Source organism: Lissotriton helveticus, chromosome 12 (genome assembly GCF_964261635.1).
Source record: "Lissotriton helveticus chromosome 12, aLisHel1.1, whole genome shotgun sequence".
Lineage (NCBI taxonomy): Eukaryota > Metazoa > Chordata > Amphibia > Caudata > Salamandridae > Lissotriton > Lissotriton helveticus.
Window position 1 is genome coordinate 2,386,491 of NC_136073.1, and position 21,465 is coordinate 2,407,955.

A 21,465-nucleotide genomic window follows, 5' to 3' on the forward strand; every position below is an offset into this window, starting at 1 on the left:
CAGTGTGAGGCTCAGGCGAGGCTGAGAGTGCAGTGTGAGGCTCAGGTGAGGCTGAGAGTGCAGTGTGAGGCTCAGGTAAGGCTGAGAGTGCAGTGTGAGGCTCAGGTGAGGCTGAGAGTATGAGTTGAGGTTTAGATTGGGGGTGGGTGTCAGAGTGCAGTGTGAGGCTCAGGTGAGGCTGAGAGTGCAGTGTGAGGCTCAGGTGAGGCTGAGAGTGCAGTGTGAGGCTCAGGTGAGGCTGAGAGTGCAGTGTGAGGCTCAGGTGAGGCTGAGAGTCAGTGTGAGGCTCAGGCGAAGCTAAGAGTGCAGTGTGAGGCTCAGGTGAGGCTGAGAGTGCAGTGTGAGGCTCAGGTGAGGCTGAGAGTCAGTGTGAGGCTCAGGTGAGGCTGAGAGTATGAGTTGAGGCTTAGGTTGGGGGTGGGTGTCAGAGTGCAGTGTGAGGCTCAGGTGAGGCTGAGGCTGCAGTGTGAGGCTCAGGTGAGGCTGAGACTGCAGTATGAGGCTCAGGTGAGGCTGAGGCTGCAGTGTGAGGCTCAGGTGAGGCTGAGAGTGCAGTGTGCGGCTCAGGCATGCTTAGAGTGCGGGTGAGGCTGAGAGCACAGGGTGAGCCTCGGTGCAGTGTGGGACTTAGAGTGCTTTATTTAGTGTCAAAGGAAATAATGAGATCTGGGGAGTAGGGTGAGGCTCGGAGTGCAGTGTAAGGTTCAGAGTGCACGGTGAAGCTGAGACTACAGTGGAAGGCTCAGAGTACAGGGTGAACCTCAGAAAGTAGGGTGACAGTCAGAGTGCGGAGAGAGGGTCAGACAGCGGAGCGAGGGTCAGAGAGGAGGGTGAGGCTGATAGTGCAGGGTAATCAAATAAAAGGCTTGGGTGAGGTATACTGAGGTACACTGAAAGTAACAGGGGTTATGACATAAAATATTCATGTGGGGTGACAGGAGCATCAGAGATGATAGAACAAGAAGGGTGAATGCATGCCAGAACTGTAGGCTTCATGGAAGTAGAGTGAGGGGACAGTGAGGATGTCAGAGTCAATAGTGAGGTACACGGGCGATGTCATAGGCAGCAGTGAGGTACGCTGAGGCAGAGATAAGAGCCGGACTTTACCTGCGCCCTCTGAACCATCTCATCCGAGGTGCCGAACCTCTCCTCCAGCAGCGAGCGGATGTGCCGGGCCTCGAACTCCAGCTGCTGCCGGATCAAGTCCATCTGCATGGAGAACTGAAGGGACACAGAGAGGGGCGGAGGAGAGGAGGGCAAAGAGATGGAAGCAGGGCAGGAAGGGATGGAAGAGAAGGGATTGAAAAGTATGGAGGAGAAGGAGCCAGAGAGCGATGAAGGGGAAGACACGGGCAGAAGGAGAAGGGGACAGCGAGATAGGAAGGAGGAGGACAGAAAGGGAAGGAAGACAAAGGGGACAATGAGGCAGGGGAAGAAATGAATAAAGAGAAGTGGGACAGGAAGAGTAGGCGGAGAAAGAGAAACAGAGGGTAAGGTGGACCAAGAGAGTTCTGGGAGAAGGTATTGTATTGTACTGCCACACTTATGTAGCGCTTACTACCCCTATGTGGGACGCTGAAGCGCTGCCTACAAGAGTAGCACGCTGCACCATGCACAGTGTGTAGCTCGAAGGGTGTTGTCTTTGTGTAGATCTTATGTGAGAAGTGTTTCCATGTTGTGTGTGATGACCATGGCTGCTCTGCAAATATTTGGAATAGAAATAGCAGTTGCCGCTTTACCTCCAGTCCAGTGCGCTTTAAGTTTAGCTGATAGAGTCTTGTTAGCTTTCTGCTAGCAGAAGAGGATGCAGAAAACTATCCATCGGGAGACGGATTGTTTGGAAATGGCTAATCCCGTACAGACGGGACCAAAGTTGATAAACAGCTGCTTCAATCTGTGCATGTCTCATGTCTTATCGACATAGAATATAAAAACTCTTCTCACATCCAGGAAATGAGGAGTAGAGGGATTCGTAAAGAATGTAGGTAAAGATATGGTCTGATTAACATGGAAATCCGAAAAAACATTTGGAGGAATTTTGGGTGAGTTCTCATAACCTCTTTGTTCGAGTGTAAGACTGGGTATGGTTCGTGAGAACACAGCGCTTGCATCTCGCTAACCCTACTAGTGAAAGTTATCGCTACAAGGAAAGCTGTCTTCCAAGAAAGGTGTTGCAGGGGGCTTTGTGAATAGGCTCAAAGGGATCCTGCATAAGACAAGAGAGAACAATGTTAAGCTGTAAGGGAGGGGAAGGATGCCTAATGGGAGGGAAAACCTTCTTCAGCCCTTCTAGAAAACCCTTGATGATGGAGATTTTGAAAAAAGAGGTTTGTGAAGGACATGTTCTGTAGGCAGAAAGGGCTGCCAGTTGAACCTTTATAGAAGAGAATTGCGAGACAGATTTGTCCAGATGGAGTTAGTATTGAAGAATGACATCTCCCGGTCAAGATAAAGGGTCCACATTCTCAGAGGAACGCCAAATGCAGAGCAGAATCTCTTTCACTCGAAGGCATATGAGGAACATGGAGACGGCCACTTAGCCTCTCTGAGGACGTCCATACCATGCTGCGGTAGATTCAAGTTTCTTTATTGCACTAGCTCTGGAGCCCTGACCCCAAATTCAAAGAAAAGATATTGGGATGTGCAATCTGACTTCCGAATTTTGCTAGCAGGTCTGGTCTGCATGGCAGCTTGAGATGTGGGTGGACGGACCGGTGAAGCAGGTCGTGAACCACCATTGACGTGGCCACCCCAGGGCTCATAGGATCCTCTTGGCTTTTGAGTGGGACAGCTTGATGAGGATGTACAAAATGGGTCGCACTCCGACTCCACCCACCAGCAGGTGTGCCCCAGGAGCATCATGGTCGATGCAGTCTTTAGATAGCGAGTGCGCTATATTGAAGAAAAGTGTGTCGTAGCAAGGTTGCAGCACCAACTCTGGACACCGGTGTTTCGGAATAGTTGTTCCTCGTCAGCAGAGTGTAGGTATTCGGGGTTAGCTGTGCAGGCTGCCAAATGTTCTCAGGTATGTACCTCTCACGGCACGGGTGCGGGATCCGAGCTCGTCAGCCCAAGCTCAAGGGAGCCTATCAAAGTACAAAATGGGTCGCACTCCGACTCCACCCACCAGCAGGTGTGCCCCAGGAGCATCATGGTCGATGCAGTCTTTAGATAGCGAGTGCGCTATATTGAAGAAAAGTGTGTCGTAGCAAGGTTGCAGCACCAACTCTGGACACCGGTGTTTCGGAATAGTTGTTCCTCGTCAGCAGAGTGTAGGTATTCGGGGTTAGCTGTGCAGGCTGCCAAATGTTCTCAGGTATGTACCTCTCACGGCACGGGTGCGGGATCCGAGCTCGTCAGCCCAAGCTCAAGGGAGCCTATCAAAGTACAAAATGGGTCGCACTCCGACTCCACCCACCAGCAGGTGTGCCCCAGGAGCATCATGGTCGATGCAGTCTTTAGATAGCGAGTGCGCTATATTGAAGAAAAGTGTGTCGTAGCAAGGTTGCAGCACCAACTCTGGACACCGGTGTTTCGGAATAGTTGTTCCTCGTCAGCAGAGTGTAGGTATTCGGGGTTAGCTGTGCAGGCTGCCAAATGTTCTCAGGTATGTACCTCTCACGGCGCGGGTGCGGGATCCGAGCTCGTCAGCTCAAGCTCAAGGGAGCCTATCAAAGTACAAAATGGGTCGCACTCCGACTCCACCCACCAGCAGGTGTGCCCCAGGAGCATCATGGTCGATGCAGTCTTTAGATAGCGAGTGCGCTATATTGAAGAAAAGTGTGTCGTAGCAAGGTTGCAGCACCAACTCTGGACACCGGTGTTTCGGAATAGTTGTTCCTCGTCAGCAGAGTGTAGGTATTCGGGGTTAGCTGTGCAGGCTGCCAAATGTTCTCAGGTATGTACCTCTCACGGCGCGGGTGCGGGATCCGAGCTCGTCAGCCCAAGCTCAAGGGAGCCTATCAAAGTACAAAATGGGTCGCACTCCGACTCCACCCACCAGCAGGTGTGCCCCAGGAGCATCATGGTCGATGCAGTCTTTAGATAGCGAGTGCGCTATATTGAAGAAAAGTGTGTCGTAGCAAGGTTGCAGCACCAACTCTGGACACCGGTGTTTCGGAATAGTTGTTCCTCGTCAGCAGAGTGTAGGTATTCGGGGTTAGCTGTGCAGGCTGCCAAATGTTCTCAGGTATGTACCTCTCACGGCGCGGGTGCGGGATCCGAGCTCGTCAGCCCAAGCTCAAGGGAGCCTATCAAAGTACAAAATGGGTCGCACTCCGACTCCACCCACCAGCAGGTGTGCCCCAGGAGCATCATGGTCGATGCAGTCTTTAGATAGCGAGTGCGCTATATTGAAGAAAAGTGTGTCGTAGCAAGGTTGCAGCACCAACTCTGGACACCGGTGTTTCGGAATAGTTGTTCCTCGTCAGCAGAGTGTAGGTATTCGGGGTTAGCTGTGCAGGCTGCCAAATGTTCTCAGGTATGTACCTCTCACGGCGCGGGTGCGGGATCCGAGCTCGTCAGCCCAAGCTCAAGGGAGCCTATCAAAGTACAAAATGGGTCGCACTCCGACTCCACCCACCAGCAGGTGTGCCCCAGGAGCATCATGGTCGATGCAGTCTTTAGATAGCGAGTGCGCTATATTGAAGAAAAGTGTGTCGTAGCAAGGTTGCAGCACCAACTCTGGACACCGGTGTTTCGGAATAGTTGTTCCTCGTCAGCAGAGTGTAGGTATTCGGGGTTAGCTGTGCAGGCTGCCAAATGTTCTCAGGTATGTACCTCTCACGGCGCGGGTGCGGGATCCGAGCTCGTCAGCCCAAGCTCAAGGGAGCCTATCAAAGTACAAAATGGGTCGCACTCCGACTCCACCCACCAGCAGGTGTGCCCCAGGAGCATCATGGTCGATGCAGTCTTTAGATAGCGAGTGCGCTATATTGAAGAAAAGTGTGTCGTAGCAAGGTTGCAGCACCAACTCTGGACACCGGTGTTTCGGAATAGTTGTTCCTCGTCAGCAGAGTGTAGGTATTCGGGGTTAGCTGTGCAGGCTGCCAAATGTTCTCAGGTATGTACCTCTCACGGCGCGGGTGCGGGATCCGAGCTCGTCAGCCCAAGCTCAAGGGAGCCTATCAAAGTACAAAATGGGTCGCACTCCGACTCCACCCACCAGCAGGTGTGCCCCAGGAGCACTCTGCTGACGAGGAACAACTATTCCGAAACACCGGTGTCCAGAGTTGGTGCTGCAACCTTGCTACAACACACTTTTCATCGATATAGCGCACACGCTATCTAAAGACTGCATCTACCATGATGCTCCTGGGGCACACCTGCTGGTGGGTGGAGTCGGAGTGCGACCCATTTTGTACATTTATAGGCTCCCTCGAGCTTGAGCTGACGAGCTCGGATCCCGCACCCGCGCCGTGAGAGGTATCTACCTGTGAACACTTGGCAGCCTGCACAGCTAACCCCGAATAACCTACACTCTGCTGACGAGGAACAACTATTCCGAAACACCGGTGTCCAGAGTTGGTGCTGCAACCTTGCTACAACACACTTTTCATCGATATAGCGCACACGCTATCTAAAGACTGCATCTACCATGATGCTCCTGGGGCACACCTGCTGGTGGGTGGAGTCGGAGTGCGACCCATTTTGTACATTTATAGGCTCCCTCGAGCTTGAGCTGACGAGCTCGGATCCTGCACCCGCGCCGTGAGAGGTATCTACCTGTGAACACTTGGCAGCCTGCACAGCTAACCCCGAATAACCTACACTCTGCTGACGAGGAACAACTATTCCGAAACACCGGTGTCCAGAGTTGGTGCTGCAACCTTGCTACAACACACTTTTCATCGATATAGCGCACACGCTATCTAAAGACTGCATCTACCATGATGCTCCTGGGGCACACCTGCTGGTGGGTGGAGTCGGAGTGCGACCCATTTTGTACATTTATAGGCTCCCTCGAGCTTGAGCTGACGAGCTCGGATCCCGCACCCGCGCCGTGAGAGGTATCTACCTGTGAACACTTGGCAGCCTGCACAGCTAACCCCGAATAACCTACACTCTGCTGACGAGGAACAACTATTCCGAAACACCGGTGTCCAGAGTTGGTGCTGCAACCTTGCTACAACACACTTTTCATCGATATAGCGCACACGCTATCTAAAGACTGCATCTACCATGATGCTCCTGGGGCACACCTGCTGGTGGGTGGAGTCGGAGTGCGACCCATTTTGTACATTTATAGGCTCCCTCGAGCTTGAGCTGACGAGCTCGGATCCCGCACCCGCGCCGTGAGAGGTATCTACCTGTGAACACTTGGCAGCCTGCACAGCTAACCCCGAATAACCTACACTCTGCTGACGAGGAACAACTATTCCGAAACACCGGTGTCCAGAGTTGGTGCTGCAACCTTGCTACAACACACTTTTCATCGATATAGCGCACACGCTATCTAAAGACTGCATCTACCATGATGCTCCTGGGGCACACCTGCTGGTGGGTGGAGTCGGAGTGCGACCCATTTTGTACATAGCTTGATGAGGATGAATGAAATCAGGGGAATCTGCAAAAAAACGTAAAAAAATCTGCCAGATCAGTTGATCCACAGGGCATTCCCCAGTGTCCCTGGCTGGAAGTTCCTCGAAACAAAGTTCTGGCATTTTTTTTTCTGCAGTGACGAAAAGTCGATGGCTAGGCTGCCCCACACCTGAAAGATGTAGTGCAGGATGTTGTAGTGTAAGAGCCACTCATGGTTGTCTTGTAGAAGCCTGCTGAGAGAGTCTGCCTGTGCAGTTTGCACACCTAGTAGGTGAGTTGCAGTGATAGGTGCCTCCCACGCTATGAGCCATTTCCAGATTGTTTGAGCTTTGTGTGAAAGGGGCCTGGGTGTTGCCCCTCCCAGCTTGTTGAGGTAGTACATGGTGGTCGTATTGTCTGTCTGAAAATGCAGGGAGTGGGATCTGAACGACAGGTGAAACGCCTTCAGCACTAGATGGACTGTGCGTAGCTCCAGGAGATTGATATATGTATTTTTTCTCTCTGACCACTTCCCCTGGATCTGGAGGAGATCCATGTGGGCTCCCCATCCCAGCAGTTGAGGCATCCATCACTATTGTTTGAGGAGGAATCTTCAGATGAACAGGCTTCCCTCGAAGCAAGTTTGTTGGAGCGCACCGCCATTTCAGGGACAGCTTCGCATGACGGGATGGGCCTATCTTGCCTTCCCATTTGCCTGTCCGTTGATCCCACAGGTCCTTGAAACATTCCTGCAGAGTTCGCACTTGGAGACGGGCATTCGGTGTGATGAAAATGCAGGAAGACATTGCACCGAGGAGAGAGGATACTATTCTGACCATTGAACAGGAAGCTGTCATCAGAGTGCGACACTTCTGAAGTATTGATAAGCTTCTCTCCTCCGAAGGACACACTCTTGCTTGTATTGTGTCTTTGGAGGCTCAAAGATGATGCATGGTTTGAACCGGGACAGATGTTGACTTTGTGAGACTGACATGAAGGCCTAACCTTTGAAGGAGACTGCAAGTCCAGTTGTAGTGAAGCTGAGCTTCCTGAGACGTTGACACCTTAATTAGTCAATCATCTAGGAATGGGAAGACAAATATTTTGTGCTTCCTGAGATGGGCCGCCACCACTGCCATGCACTTGCAGAATGTTCTGGGTGCTGACTTAAGACAAAATGGAAGCACTTGGTACAGACAGTGGTCTGTCCCCACTACGAACCTCAAGAACTTTCAAATGCTTTCGGGCAATTGGAATATGAAAGTATGAATCTTGAAGGTCGATGGAGCAAAGCCAATCCCCCTGGTGTAATTGGGGATAGGTTTGGTGTAATGACAGCATTCTCGCTGAATCCACTTGTGGGCTGTTTTGAGATCGAGTACAGGTCTGAATTTGTTCTTGTCTTTCTTTCTCACTAGAAAGTGCCAGGAATAAATGCCTGTTCCCCGTTGTTGGTAAGGAACGGGCTCCACCGCTTTCTTTTGCAAGAGGACACTCACCTCTGATCGTAACAGCTGGAGTTGGTAACTGGATGGTTTCGGAGGGATGGACGGTGGAGGACGGGTGAACCTGAGACAATATCCATTTTGAACAATATGCAGAACCCAGGTGTCTTTTGTTATGTTTTGCCACTCTGTCAGATACCAAGATATGCTTCCCCGCAACGGAGTGGGTGGCAGAAGAGGGAGAAGTAGTATTTCAGGGCTTTGACCCGGATCTTTGTTTGCCTCCTTGAGCAGGCTGCTGGGTGGATCTATCCGTGGGCTGCTTCCTTAGGTATGGTTTTTAAGGTTGTTGGTGCTGTTCCTGTCCACCACTTTCTTAGCATCCCCCCTGAGGGGTTTGAACCCTCTGCGAATACTAACAGCATTAGTAGGGACGGAAAGATCTCCTTTGCTCTCTGGGACTCTCTAAGCCGACTGTCTTCAGAGTCTCCGTGCCTGGTTTCATTCATGCCATCTCATCGTCAGTGTGGTTTCTGAATAGAGTCGTACCGGCGAATAGAAGATTTAATGTTCTCTGCTGTGATTCCGGCTTGAGGGAGGTAAGGCAAAGCCAAGAGGCCCTTCGGAGAGCGACGCTGTGCCGCTAGTAGGGAAGAATCTGCGGCAGCACTAACGACTCAATTGGAAAGCAGTAATCCTTCATTGAGGATTTCAGCAAAGTTTTCCTGAAGAGAAAGTCAGAATCCTGCTCGGATGGTGTATTTTTCTGAAGCGTGGACGGAGCTGGCTTGACAGAGACTGGTGCCAAGAAGAGGTCATTAGTCGGTTCCAATAGTCCTGGCACTAGCTGCAGCAAAGGTCTTGATGCTGATCCATGTTGAAGGGTTTCAAAGATTGTTGATGTCATTGGCATTGGAATTGACATCGCAATATTTGCACATTGTTACGATTTGTCCTTTGTATGCACATCTTCGACACAACTTTTCTAAAGGTTTTTCTAACTTATAGTTTTTATCAGACCAGCCTTTTTATTCGTGCAATTTCTAGGTTCACATACGATTTGGCACAATGTTTCAAAGTTTCTAGTGAAGTTTTGCAGCTCACCGCGCCAAGACCTCTTGAAATGTGGTGATATCATCCACTGGTGATATACGTGGAGGTGGGGAGTCGGAAAGAGTTGGGAGAGCAAAGTCCTGTAGCAGTGGAGGATGTCTCCGTAGTGTGTCTGGACCGAGACCGTCGTGGTGAATGGTGACGATGAGAGCGCGCCTGGATGAAGTAAATGAGCGCCTTGAGCTGTGATGGTGGCGCCTATAATGATGGTGCGATCCAGACTGACGTGTGAGCCTCGGTGATGGAGTGACTGGTGCTGATGTTGTTTGGTGGAGGAGGTGGAGGTGGAGGTGGAGAAGGGGGAGGAGGCAGAGATGACGTTGGCGGAGGAGAACATGGTGCGTCCCTCGAAGGGTTGTATGTCCTTTATACCCCAAATCTGGAGAGGAATAAATACGTCTCCTCTTCCTTCTTGCCTCCTGTAGTCTTGAGGATGCTGAGAGAGTCCTCATTGTCAACCAGTCTCGACGTGAACCTATTGTCATCGGCGTGTCGACGACGATATTCGGTGGCACCTCAACATCGGTTGGCTTCTCAACGGTGAGCGTTGTGGTGGCCTCTTACTTGATTGGCTCCTTGACGTCAAACGAGGTCTGCCTGTCGACTGAATTGTTGTCAACATCCCTTGACTTGATGCTGACCTGTAGTACTTCCTCGATGTCGAGCCATGGATAGATGGTGAACAGGTCAGTGCTGTTCCTCTCCTCTACATCGATTCTCTCAATATTGACCAGGACAAATGGCATTTGTCTGCCATTTTCGTCCTGGCATGCCCTCCTGAGACAGATGACACAGCCCTGGTAGAGGTCTGACCCTCTCCTCGCCCTGAGGTCCCACTTTGAGATTGTTTGTGTTGTCGTCTTTTCTCCTCAGTACCATGCAGGAGAATATTCTCTCTGTCTTTCAGGCTATGTCTCGAAAAGTTCCTGCAGTGATGGCAAGACTCAGGAACATCATTTTCTGGGAGGCAGAGAATACACACCTCATGAGGGTCTGTCTTGGCCATTTGTCAAAAAGAGATACAATTTTTCTGTCGAAAAACTTCTAATTTCTGTCAGGAAAAGACAGAAAAAGGCAGGAAGAGACCAATAAAAAGGTTGTCACCAAACTTCAACTGAGAATTTTGTGGAAAAAAGCCAAAATATGGCCAAGCTCAATGCTCCAGGGTCCTGTCAGAAGGATCCGAAACAAAGAACTGAAGCAACTGCCACCTGCTCAGCATGATGGGATACTGGTGGTCCCTGAGTTCTTAAAGGCACAGTCTCTATGTTTTAACTCATATAATAACAGTCGATGGGGCTACACTGTCCTGCTTCCCTTCATCTTTATGCTCTATTGAAAAAGGGTTTGTGAATGATATTTATGCTGTTAGACTAAAACATCATAAAAGTATACTCATATAATTCTCCTGGCCTCCTTTTTTAAGTACAAGATGAAGAATTGGTCCACTGTAGCCTTCTCCTATCGGCTGCATCGTCTTTTTCTTTCTGAAGTGACTCTGCAGGCCTTCCTGAAGAAAGGCAAACATATACACTTAAGAAGATATATTGGAAAAAGTGCTCCTGTGTCCCCGCACGTGGGAGGGACTATTCAGTGCTTATGACTATACACGGAAATCCATCCCCTACGAGAGAATTGAAAGTCCCCCCTTGGCCAGCGTCAAGTGTCAGAACTCCTCAGTGATTCTACACCTGTTCAGTTGGTCATGGGTGGGTTATTGCTGCGGACGGGTACAACACTGAGTGGCAGGCATGGCTTGAAGCAGTTATTTTTTATGTGCATGCAAGGGGGTCAAGCAGTATAAGGGAATTACTAGGCAGCCTGCATGAACACCAATCAAAGCCTGGCCTCCGATCATCATGGTGCTAGTATTGGTGGAGGCCACAAGTGTTCATACATTGAATTTTACTATCCACCCCTACCACCACCTCAGCCTTATGTGACTTACATTCCTTCCGACGTCAGTGAGCGCCTGTGTGTGCACTCTAGCTCGCCCTACACACACTCCCCACCCCCACAGTGCGATGCCTGACCCAAAAGTGTGTACTCACTGTCTCCATGTGCGGCAGCTCCGCCAGGCGCTTCGACAGGCACTGCAGCTGGGTGTAGTACCAGACCTTCTCCTTCTCCTCCTTCTCCATCTCACTCAGCAAGAAGCACCTGTGAGGGGGGGAGAGGCATGAGACCCCGAAGAAACAGGCACTCGACTGGGACCCTAGAGAGGAGACGGGCACTAGTGTGAGACTATGAAGAAAACTAGACGGAGACCCCGAAGAAACAGGCACTCGACTGGGACCCTAGAGAGGAGACGGGTACTGGTGTGAGACCCTGAAGAATACTAGACGGAGACCCCGAAGAAACAGGCACTCGAGTGAGACCCTAGAGAGGAGACGGGTACTAGTGTGAGACCCTGAAGAATACTAGACGGAGACCCTGAAGAAACAGGCACTCGACTGAGACCCTAGAGAGGAGACGGGTACTAGTGTGAGACCCTGAAGAATACTAGACGGAGACCCTGAAGAAACAGGCACTCGACTGAGACCCTAGAGAGGAGACAAGTACTAGTGTGAGACCCTGAAGAATACTAGACGGAGACCCCGAAGAAACAGGCACTCGAGTGAGACCCTAGAGAGGAGACGGGTACTAGTGTGAAACCCTGAAGAAAACTAGACGGAGACCCTGAAGAAACAGGCACTCAGCTGAGACACCAGAGAGGAGACAGGTACTGGTGTGAAACCCTGAAGAAGAGAAATAGACAGGTACTACACTGACACTCTGGAGAGACAGGTACTAGAATGAGTCCCAGAGGAAAAGACAAGTACCAGACTGAGACCCTGGAAAGACAGGTACTAGAATGATAGCATGGAGAGACAGGCAATAGACTGACACCCAAAACTGACAGGTACTAGACTGACACCCTGAGGAAGAGAAAGAGACAGGTGCTAAGCTAACACCCATAAGGGACATGTACTAGGCGAACACCCTGGAGAGGGATGTATGACGGTACGACGCGGGCTATTACCACGCGTACCGTTACAACGCGTGTTTTACAACGCAAGTCGTTACCACGACTTGCGCTGTAGGGTGCGGACTTAGGAATAGTTTAATTTACTATTCCAACACCAGTCCCCGTGGATAGTAGGGAAGGTGTTGGAATAGTAAATTAACTATTCCTTGTCCTTGAGCGCCCTCCAGCGCAAGTCGTGGTTACGACTTGCGTTGTAAGAGACGCGTCGTAATGGTAGCGCGTGGTAACATCCGCGTCGTAAAGGATGTTCCCCCCTGGAGAGACAGGTACCAGACTGACACCCAGAACAGACAGGCGCAAGACTGACACCCTGAGGAAGAGAACAAGATAGGTACTAGATTGAGACGCTATAGAGACTGGTGCTAAAGTGCTAGATTGAGACCTTTAAGAAAATACATATATTAGAGTGTCACCTTGAGGAACAAGAGTCAGGTAATAGACAAACCCTGGAGATCCAGGTACCAGACACCCAGAAACAGACAGGCATTGGGCTGACACCTTGAGGATGAGAAAGAGACAGGTACTAGACTGAGACCCTGAGGATGAGACAGGTACTAGACTGAGATCATGGAAAGATAGGCCCTAAACTGAGACCCTGAAGGGACAGGTGCAACTCTAGCACCCTGAAGATAAGACAGGTACTGGACTGACATCCTAAAAAGACAGGTACTAGACTCAGACCCTGGAGAAGAGGGGGCACCAGAATGACACCCTGAGGAAGAACCAAAAGGTTCTAAGCTGTAAAAGAAGGGCACCCTGAAGTAGAGGCAGGAACTAGACTGACAGTCTGAAGAGACATGTGTAAGACTGACACCCTGCAGAAGAAAAAGTGACAAGTACCGGAGGGTGAATGTGCACATATTAGACTGAAATCCTGAAGAGACATGTACTATAGTGGGGCCATGAAACAACAGAAGAGAAACACCTGTCTGTGAGAGGGGAGAGGACAGGTGGGTGACTGAGACCCGGGAGAGGCAGGTATTTTACTGAGACCCTGAAAAAGAGAGGGGTACTAGAGTGACACCTTGAGGAAGAAGAAACAGGTAGTAGAATGACAGGCTGGAGAGAGGTACAAGACAGTCAAACTAAAGACGAGATAGTTACCAGAATGATACCCCGGAATGACAAGCGCTGACAGACCTTGAAGGAGGGAGGTGTCACATATTAGACAGACACCCTGGAGTGACAGGGACCAGACGGAGATGCGGAAAATGGGACCGGTAATAGATTGACACCATGGAGAGACGAGTACCAGACTGACACCCACAACAGACAGCCAGTAAAATGAGGACAGAGAGACAGCCGTGCAACAGGCACCCTGAGAACAGACACCCACGAAAGACACCCTGGGGACAGAGAGACAGCCATGCAACAGACAGCTTGAGAAAGAGAGAAAGGCACAGAACATACACTGAGACGAAGCAATGGTTACATGATGACACCCTGAGGATGGGGGGGGGAAGTCACGTGACGGACACCCTAAGAAAGGAGCAATGTCATGCGATGAACACTGTAACGACGTCACCAGGGTGTGTGTCCCCGAGTGGCAGGCTGCACTCACCTTTCCTTGTCGAGTTCTTCCAAGTGCAAGACAGCAGCCCGGCTCAGGTCCCCCAGGCTCCCCTTACTCTGCAGGGGGAAGGAGTGTGGGGGGCTCTCCTCGGGCCCCTGAACAGGACCGCAGGGACCCTCACAGCCCATCAGGTGGGGGGCTGCAGGAAACTGGAGGTTATAGAGTCCTGTGATGTCCATCTGCAGAGCTGAGGGGGAAATACGGACACATCAAATCACCGTACAGTGGGGGTAACTTAGCATTGATGAGGACAAAGCACAGTCAGGTGTGACACAGCCCTGCTGATGAGGACACCACATCCTCAGTGAGGACACAGCACCCTTGGAGATGACATAGAACCCTCAGAGAGGACACAGCACCCTTAGAGATGACATAGAACCCTCAGAGAGGACACAGCACCCTTAGAGATGACATAGAACCCTCAGAGAGGACACAGCACCCTTAGAGATGACATAGAACCCTCAGAGAGGACACAGCACCCTTAGAGATGACATAGAACCCTCAGAGAGGACACAGCACCCTTAGAGATGACATAAAACCCTCAGAGAGGACACAGCACCCTTAGAGATGACATAAAACCCTCAGAGAGGACACAGCACCCTTAGAGATGACATAGAACCCTCAGAGAGGACACAGCACCCTTAGAGATGACATAGAACCCTCAGAGAGGACACAGCACCCTTAGAGATGACATAGAACCCTCAGAGAGGACACAGCACCCTTAGAGATGACATAGAACCCTCAGAGAGGACACAGCACCCTTAGAGATGACATAGAACCCTCAGAGAGGACACAGCACCCTTAGAGATGACATAGAACCCTCAGAGAGGACACAGCACCCTTAGAGATGACATAGAACCCTCAGAGAGGACACAGCACCCTTAGAGATGACATAAAACCCTCAGAGAGGACACAGCACCCTTAGAGATGACATAAAACCCTCAGAGAGGACACAGCACCCTTAGAGATGACATAGAACCCTCAGAGAGGACACAGCACCCTTAGAGATGACATAGAACCCTCAGAGAGGACACAGCACCCTTAGAGATGACATAGAACCCTCAGAGAGGACACAGCACCCTTAGAGATGACATAGAACCCTCAGAGAGGACACAGCACCCTTAGAGATGACATAGAACCCTCAGAGAGGACACAGCACCCTTAGAGATGACATAGAACCCTCAGAGAGGACACAGCACCCTTAGAGATGACATAAAACCCTCAGAGAGGACACAACACCCTTAGAGATGACCCTCAGAGAGGACACAACACCCTTGGAGATGACATAGAACCCTCAGAGAGGACACAGCACCCTTGGAGATGACATAGAACCCTCAGAGAGGACACAGCACCCTTAGAGATGACATAGAACCCTCAGAGAGGACACAGCACCCTTAGAGATGACATATAACCCTCAGAGAGGACACAGCACCCTTAGAGATGACATAGAACCCTCAGAGAGGACACAGCACCCTTAGAGATGACATAAAACCCTCAGAGAGGACACAGCACCCTTAGAGATGACATAGAACCCTCAGAGAGGACACAACACCCTTAGAGATGACCCTCAGAGAGGACACAGCACCCTTAGAGATGACATAGAACCCTCAGAGAGGACACAGCACCCTTAGAGATGACATACAACCCTCAGAGAGGACACAGCACCTTTAGAGATGACATGGAACCCTCAGAGAGGACACAGCACCTTTAGAGATGACATGGAACCCTCAGAGAGGACACAGCACCCTTAGAGATGACATAGAACCCTCAGAGAGGACACAGCACCCTTAGAGATGACATAGAACCCTCAGAGAGGACACAAGACCCTTGGAGATGACATAGAACCATCAGAGAGGACACAGCACCCTTAGAGATGACATAGAACCCTCAGAGAGGACACAGCACCCTTAGAGATGACATAGAACCCTCAGAGAGGACACAACACCCTTGGAGATGACATAGAACCATCAGAGAGGACACAGCACCTTTAGAGATGACATGGAACCCTCAGAGAGGACACAGCACCCTTGGAGATGATATAGAACCCTCAGAGAGGACACAGCACCCTTAGAGATGACATAGAACCCTCAGAGAGGACACAGCACCCTTGGAGATGACATAGAACCCTCAGAGAGGACACAGCACCCTTAGAGATGACATAGAACCCTCAGAGAGGACACAGCACCCTACGTGAGGACTCAGCGCCCTCAGTGAGGACACAGCACCCTCAGTGAGCACACAGCACCCTTGGAGATGACATAGAACCCTCAGAGAGGACACAGCACCATTGGAGATGACATAGAACCCTCAGAGAGGACACAGCACCCTTGGAGATGACATAGAACCCTCAGAGAGGACACAGTACCCTTAGAGATGACATAGAACCCTCAGAGAGGACACAGCACCCTAAGTGAGGACTCAGTGCCCTCAGTGAGGACACAGCACCCTCAGTGAGGACACAGCACCCTCAGTGAGCACACAGCACCCTTGGAGATGACATAGAACCATCAGAGAGGACACAGCACCCTTGGAGATGACATAGAACCCTCAGAGAGGACACAGCACCCTTAGAGATGACATAGAACCCTCAGAGAGGAGACAGCACCCTAAGTGAGGACTCAGCGCCCTCAGTGAGGACACAGCACCCTCAGTGAGGACACAGCACCCTCAGAGAGGACACAGCACCCTCAGTGAGGACGCATCACCCTTAGAGATGACATAGAACCCTCAGAGAGGACACAGCACCCTTAGAGATGCCATAGAACCCTCAGAGAGGACATTGGAACCTCAGTGAGTGCACAGCTCCCTTAGTGAGAGCACAGCATCATCCTTAGAGCAAACCGTGCTCTCCCAAGGGTGAGACTGCACCCTCTGTATTCACATCTTACAGTTAACCAGAGCTCTGCAGCCCAATGATAAGGTTGCTTTTATACAGCTCTGTAAATATCTGGTGTTACTATCATCCCATTCAACGGACTTGGGGGCATATTAACAACGGCCAACGATAATTATTGCTGATCATGCTTAGCGATAATTATATTATCGCCATCTATGGTACTTATCGCCCTGGTAGTGCGTTATTAACAACGCATTACTCCAGGGCAATAAAAATTCCAGAGATAGCGAGGTTATCGCCCTTTTGCAGGGAACATCACTGGTTTTCCTGCGATGTTCCCTGCAAAACGGCGATAACCTTGCTGATACGACCCACAGGGCCGTATCAGCATAATAAACCCCAATGTTGGGGATAGGTAAGTCTGCATTTTAGCAGTTGTTAGTTTTTGGAGAAAACATCTATTTTCTCCAAAAACGTCTGCTAAAATGCTGGGGCAGCCTTGTATATAGCGCGATGTGAACATCAGCGATATTTGCAAGGTTGTCCATCCGGGGTAAACCCAGTGGCGCCCACTTTGCATCTCATTAGAGATGCAAAGGGAGACGTTGGGGAAAAGGGTGCTAACATGTGAATATGCATGTTAGCACCTTCTTGTAAATAGGGTGATAGTTTTATCTCCGCTTTTTTGGCTTTTTAAGCCAAAAAAGCGGAGATAAAGTCCTGGTAAATTTGCCCCTTAATGTCGGTGAGGACACAACACCCAGCGACGAGACTGCTCCATCACTGAAGACCCTGCACCATAAGCAACAGAAGAGAGCCAGTGGACGGAGCCCTGTGACGGCCAAGGATACTCACCTCGCAGCTGCTCCAGCACCTCGGTGCGTCCGGAAGACACCATCACCCGCGCCTCGTGCTCCAGCTTCCCCTGAAGGTGCTTCAACACTTCCTGAAAGGGTGACAGCATGTGAGAGAGGGAAACAGCATGAAACCGAAGCCCAACGCCAGTTCAGTGCCACCCCAATGTCAAACATCAATGCCAAGCCCCGCTGCCAGACCCCACGGCCAAATCCACAAGATCAAGCCTCCAGCCAGATGCCATGGCCAAGCCAAGACATTAATGCTAGACCCTGCCCCCGCCAGTGCTAAGCCTCATTGCCAATCCCCAATGCCATACATCAGTGCCAAACGATATTGCCATACACCCACGGTCAAGCTTCAACATCAGACCCCAGTGCCAAGCTCAATGCCGGAACCCAACACAAAGCCCCAAGGACAGACCCCCTAGTGACAAGGCCCATCGCCAAGACACAACACCAGATGCCAATACTAAGCCCTGTCGCCATGGCCCAACGCCAGACCCCAATACCAAGCCCTAATGTCATACACCAATGCCTTGTCCTATTGTCAGACCCCCAAGGCCAAGCCTGACTTCCAGGCCAACTATACAAATTTTCAACACTATATGCCAATGCCAAGCCCTAAGCCCAGACCCGAATGCCATGCCCCAACATCAGACCCAATGCCAAGCCCCAACATCAGACCCAATGCCAAGCCCCAACATCAGACCCAATGCCAAGCCCCAACATCAGACCCAATGCCAAGCCCCAACATCAGACCCAATGCCAAGCCACAACGTCAGACCCAATGCCAAGCCCCAGCACTCCAGCGCCAAGCCACAACAGACCCCAAAGCTTAGGCCCGATACCAGACCCCGATGCCAAGTCTCAACATCGTACCAAGTCTTAACGCAGAAGTCCTACTCCAACTGCCAATGCCAGTGCTAATGCCAAACTTAACTTCACTGCCAAGACCCAACGCCAAATCCCAATGCCAGACCCCAAAACCAAGACCCAACGCTAAGCCCTAACATCATGTCAGTATGGAAAGACTCTGCACCAATTCCTAATGCCACGCCCCAACATCGAACCAACACCAACATAACACCAAGATCAAATGCCATTCCCCTCCAATGCCAGGCCCTAGTATGTCAAGCCAACACCATTCCCCACCCTCAACCCCAGCTTCAGGCCAGCCACAATGTCAAGCCCCAGCATCAATCCCTCATGACAGGCCAAAACCAAGCTTAATTTCAAGCCTCAGTAAAATGTAAACGCCCAGGCCTAACTCCAGGCCTAATGCAAAGCCACAGGCAAGCTTAGCCCAAAGCCAGATGCAGCCCCACGTCCAACCCTTATACCATACAATCCTCAAAACCAGGCCCTAATGTCAAGCCCAATCCTAGTACCAAACATGACCCCTGCGCCAATTCTAAACAAGATCACTGCCTGTCACACAGTAGGAAATACATGCCAACTAACCCACCCATCTAAGAGAGCAAATACTGAATGCCAACTAACTGACCCTCTGCTGAATAATAGGTAATACATACCCGCTAACCAACTTGTCTGCAAGAGAGCAGCTACTCCATGCCAGGTAATGTACCCATCTGACCGACAGCAGCTACCTGCCGCATGCCAGCTAACCCACCCATCTAGACCAGAGCAGCTACTAAATGCCAGGTGCCACTCATCAGAGAGCAGCTACTACTATATACCAGCTGAAAAACAACCCTCTGCCACACAGCTGTTAAGGCTGCTCTGACCCTGAAATAATGTGGGTCTGTACACCAAAGCCTGACATCTTTGTGCACTGCAGTCGTAGAGCCCTTTAAACTCTGAGGCTGAAGTCACTTTGGCTGGAGGCACCCACTGTCCATTAGAACATACTGGAATACCACCACATTCTTGCCAGCCAATGGGAATGCGTATGAGTGGGCACTGACTAGTGAGAGGCCCTTGCATTCCAAGCAGTGTGTGCTAGGATGGGGACGCCAACGATTCACAGAGTTGATCCCTTAGGAAGGCAGGGACAGTCCCTACTCTGGGGGTCTCGTGGGAGCTCCACACTCCTTGCAGCTCCCAGCAGACATGTGAGGCCAGCCTTCTCCTTCCCCTAGCGTGTGATTCCCACACTCTCCCCTCCTTCATGCGCTCACCCCTCCAGCTTGTGCTCTCAGAGCACTTGCACTCTCCCAGCTTGCACAATTCCCTCTTGCACTCTCCCCACTTGCTTACAACGTCCCCTCTTCCTTGCCCTCTCCCCTCTTGCCAGCACTCTTGCCCTCTTGCTTGTGCTCTGCCCTCTTGCTTGCGCTCTGCCCTCTTGCTTGTGCTCTGCCCTCTTGCTTGCACTCACCCCTCTTGCTTGCAGTTCCCCCTCTTGCTTGCGCTCTGCCCTCTTGCTTGCGCTCTGCCCTCTTGCTTGCGCTGCCCTGTTGCTTGCACTCTGCCCTCTTGCTTGCAGTTCCCCCTCTTGCCAGCACTCTTGTCCTCTTGTTTGCGCTCTGCCCTCTTGCTTGCGCTCACCCCACTTGCTTGTAGTTCCCCCTCTTGCTTGCGCTCTGCCCTCTTGCTTGCAGTTCACCCTCTTGCTTGCGCTCTGCCCTCTTGCTTGCGCTCTGTCCTCTTGCTTGCGCTCTGCCCTCTTGCTTGCGCTCTGCCCTCTTGCTTGCAGTTCACCCTCTTGCTTGCGCTCACCCCTCTTGCTTGCAGTTCCCCCTCTTGCCAGCACTCTTGACCTCTTGCTTGCGCTCTCCCCTCTTGAATGCACTCCAGCTCTTGCCAGCACTCTTGCTCTCTTGCTTGCGCTCACCCCACTTGCTTGTAGTTCCCCCTCTTGCTTGCGCTCTGCCCTCTTGCTTGCAGTTCACCCTCTTGCTTGCGCTCTGCCCTCTTGCTTGCGCTCTGTCCTCTTGCTTGCGCTCTGCCCTCTTGCTTGCGCTCTGCCCTCTTGCTTGCAGTTCACCCTCTTGCTTGCGCTCACCCCTCTTGCTTGCAGTTCCCCCTCTTGCCAGCACTCTTGACCTCTTGCTTGCGCTCTCCCCTCTTGAATGCACTCCAGCTCTTGCCAGCACTCTTGCTCTCTTGCTTGCGCTCTCCCCTCTTGCTTGCACTTCCCCCCGCTTGCTTGCAGTTCCCCCTCTTGCCAGCACTCTTGCTCTCTTGCTTGCGCTCTCCCCTCTTGCTTGCACTTCCCCCCGCTTGCTTGCAGTTCCCCCTCTTGCCAGCACTCTTGCCCTCTTGCTTGCGCTCTCCCTTCTTGTTTGCACTCTCCCCTTTTGCTTGCACTCTCCCCTCTTGCTTGTAATCTCCCCGCTTGCTTGCAGTTCACCCTCTTGCCAGTACTCTTGCCCTCTTGCTTGCGCTCTCCCCTCTTGCTTGCAATGTCCCCTCTTGCTTGCAGTTCCCCCTCTTGCCAGCACTCTTGCCCTCTTGCTTGCGTTCTCCCCTGTACCTGCCATTCGCCTTCCCCTCTGCTCACCTTCATGTCTGAGGTCTCATTCTCTAGCTTGCACAGGTGAGATGAGTTGTCCTCCAGCTCCCGGCGGAGGTGGCAGTTCTCCTTCTTCAGCGCCTCCACCTGGCGAACCAGCTGGTCGTAGGAGGCCACGGAGCCCGCCATCTTGAGCTCTCCCAGGGCCTGCTGAGGAAGAGGAGGAGGGGTTGTTAATGAGAGGAACCAGGACTGGCTCCCAGGGTCAGATACTGGCACCGGTCAAGCCGGGGCTGCAGGACCTGCAAAGCTCACAACTCATGGGGAGATGGGCAATCCTTGCAACAACCACTGACACTGTCGGCTATCATTAGTGCAGCACGTGCAGTGGCACAGGGGCCTAGCTCCCGAAGGGCCCATTGAACCCTGTTGTGTTTTACTACCCCAACAGCAGTGAAATGAGCGTTCATGTCCTTGCTTGCACCCGGGCTCATCAATTATACAGTGATGGATGAAATGCTTGATTCAATCTCAGCCACCGGTAATTACTCAGAGGAACATTCCAATCCATTGTTTTTCACCCTCCATACCACCTAAATTTAGATCCAGCCGAAGGCAAATCAATCCTGAGCCCAGCTACAGTGGACACACTCCAGCCCGAACTGCAAGGCAGGTCCCC

General features: G+C 51.4%; 1 protein-coding gene across 1 annotated transcript in view; it reads right to left on the reverse strand.

The window, feature by feature from the left end:
• APC2 (APC regulator of Wnt signaling pathway 2) overlaps window positions 1–21,465 on the reverse strand; it is a 195,848-nt gene that overhangs the window by 86,266 nt on the left and 88,117 nt on the right. The window contains exons 3-7 of the mRNA XM_078669362.1: window positions 20,835–20,996; window positions 17,370–17,460; window positions 13,667–13,865; window positions 11,129–11,237; window positions 1,108–1,221 (exon numbers count right to left, since the gene is read on the reverse strand). Coding sequence (XP_078525488.1) covers window positions 1,108–1,221; window positions 11,129–11,237; window positions 13,667–13,865; window positions 17,370–17,460; window positions 20,835–20,975 — 654 coding nt within the window. The 5' untranslated portion in view covers window positions 20,976–20,996. The remainder of the gene's footprint in view (window positions 1–1,107; window positions 1,222–11,128; window positions 11,238–13,666; window positions 13,866–17,369; window positions 17,461–20,834; window positions 20,997–21,465) is intronic.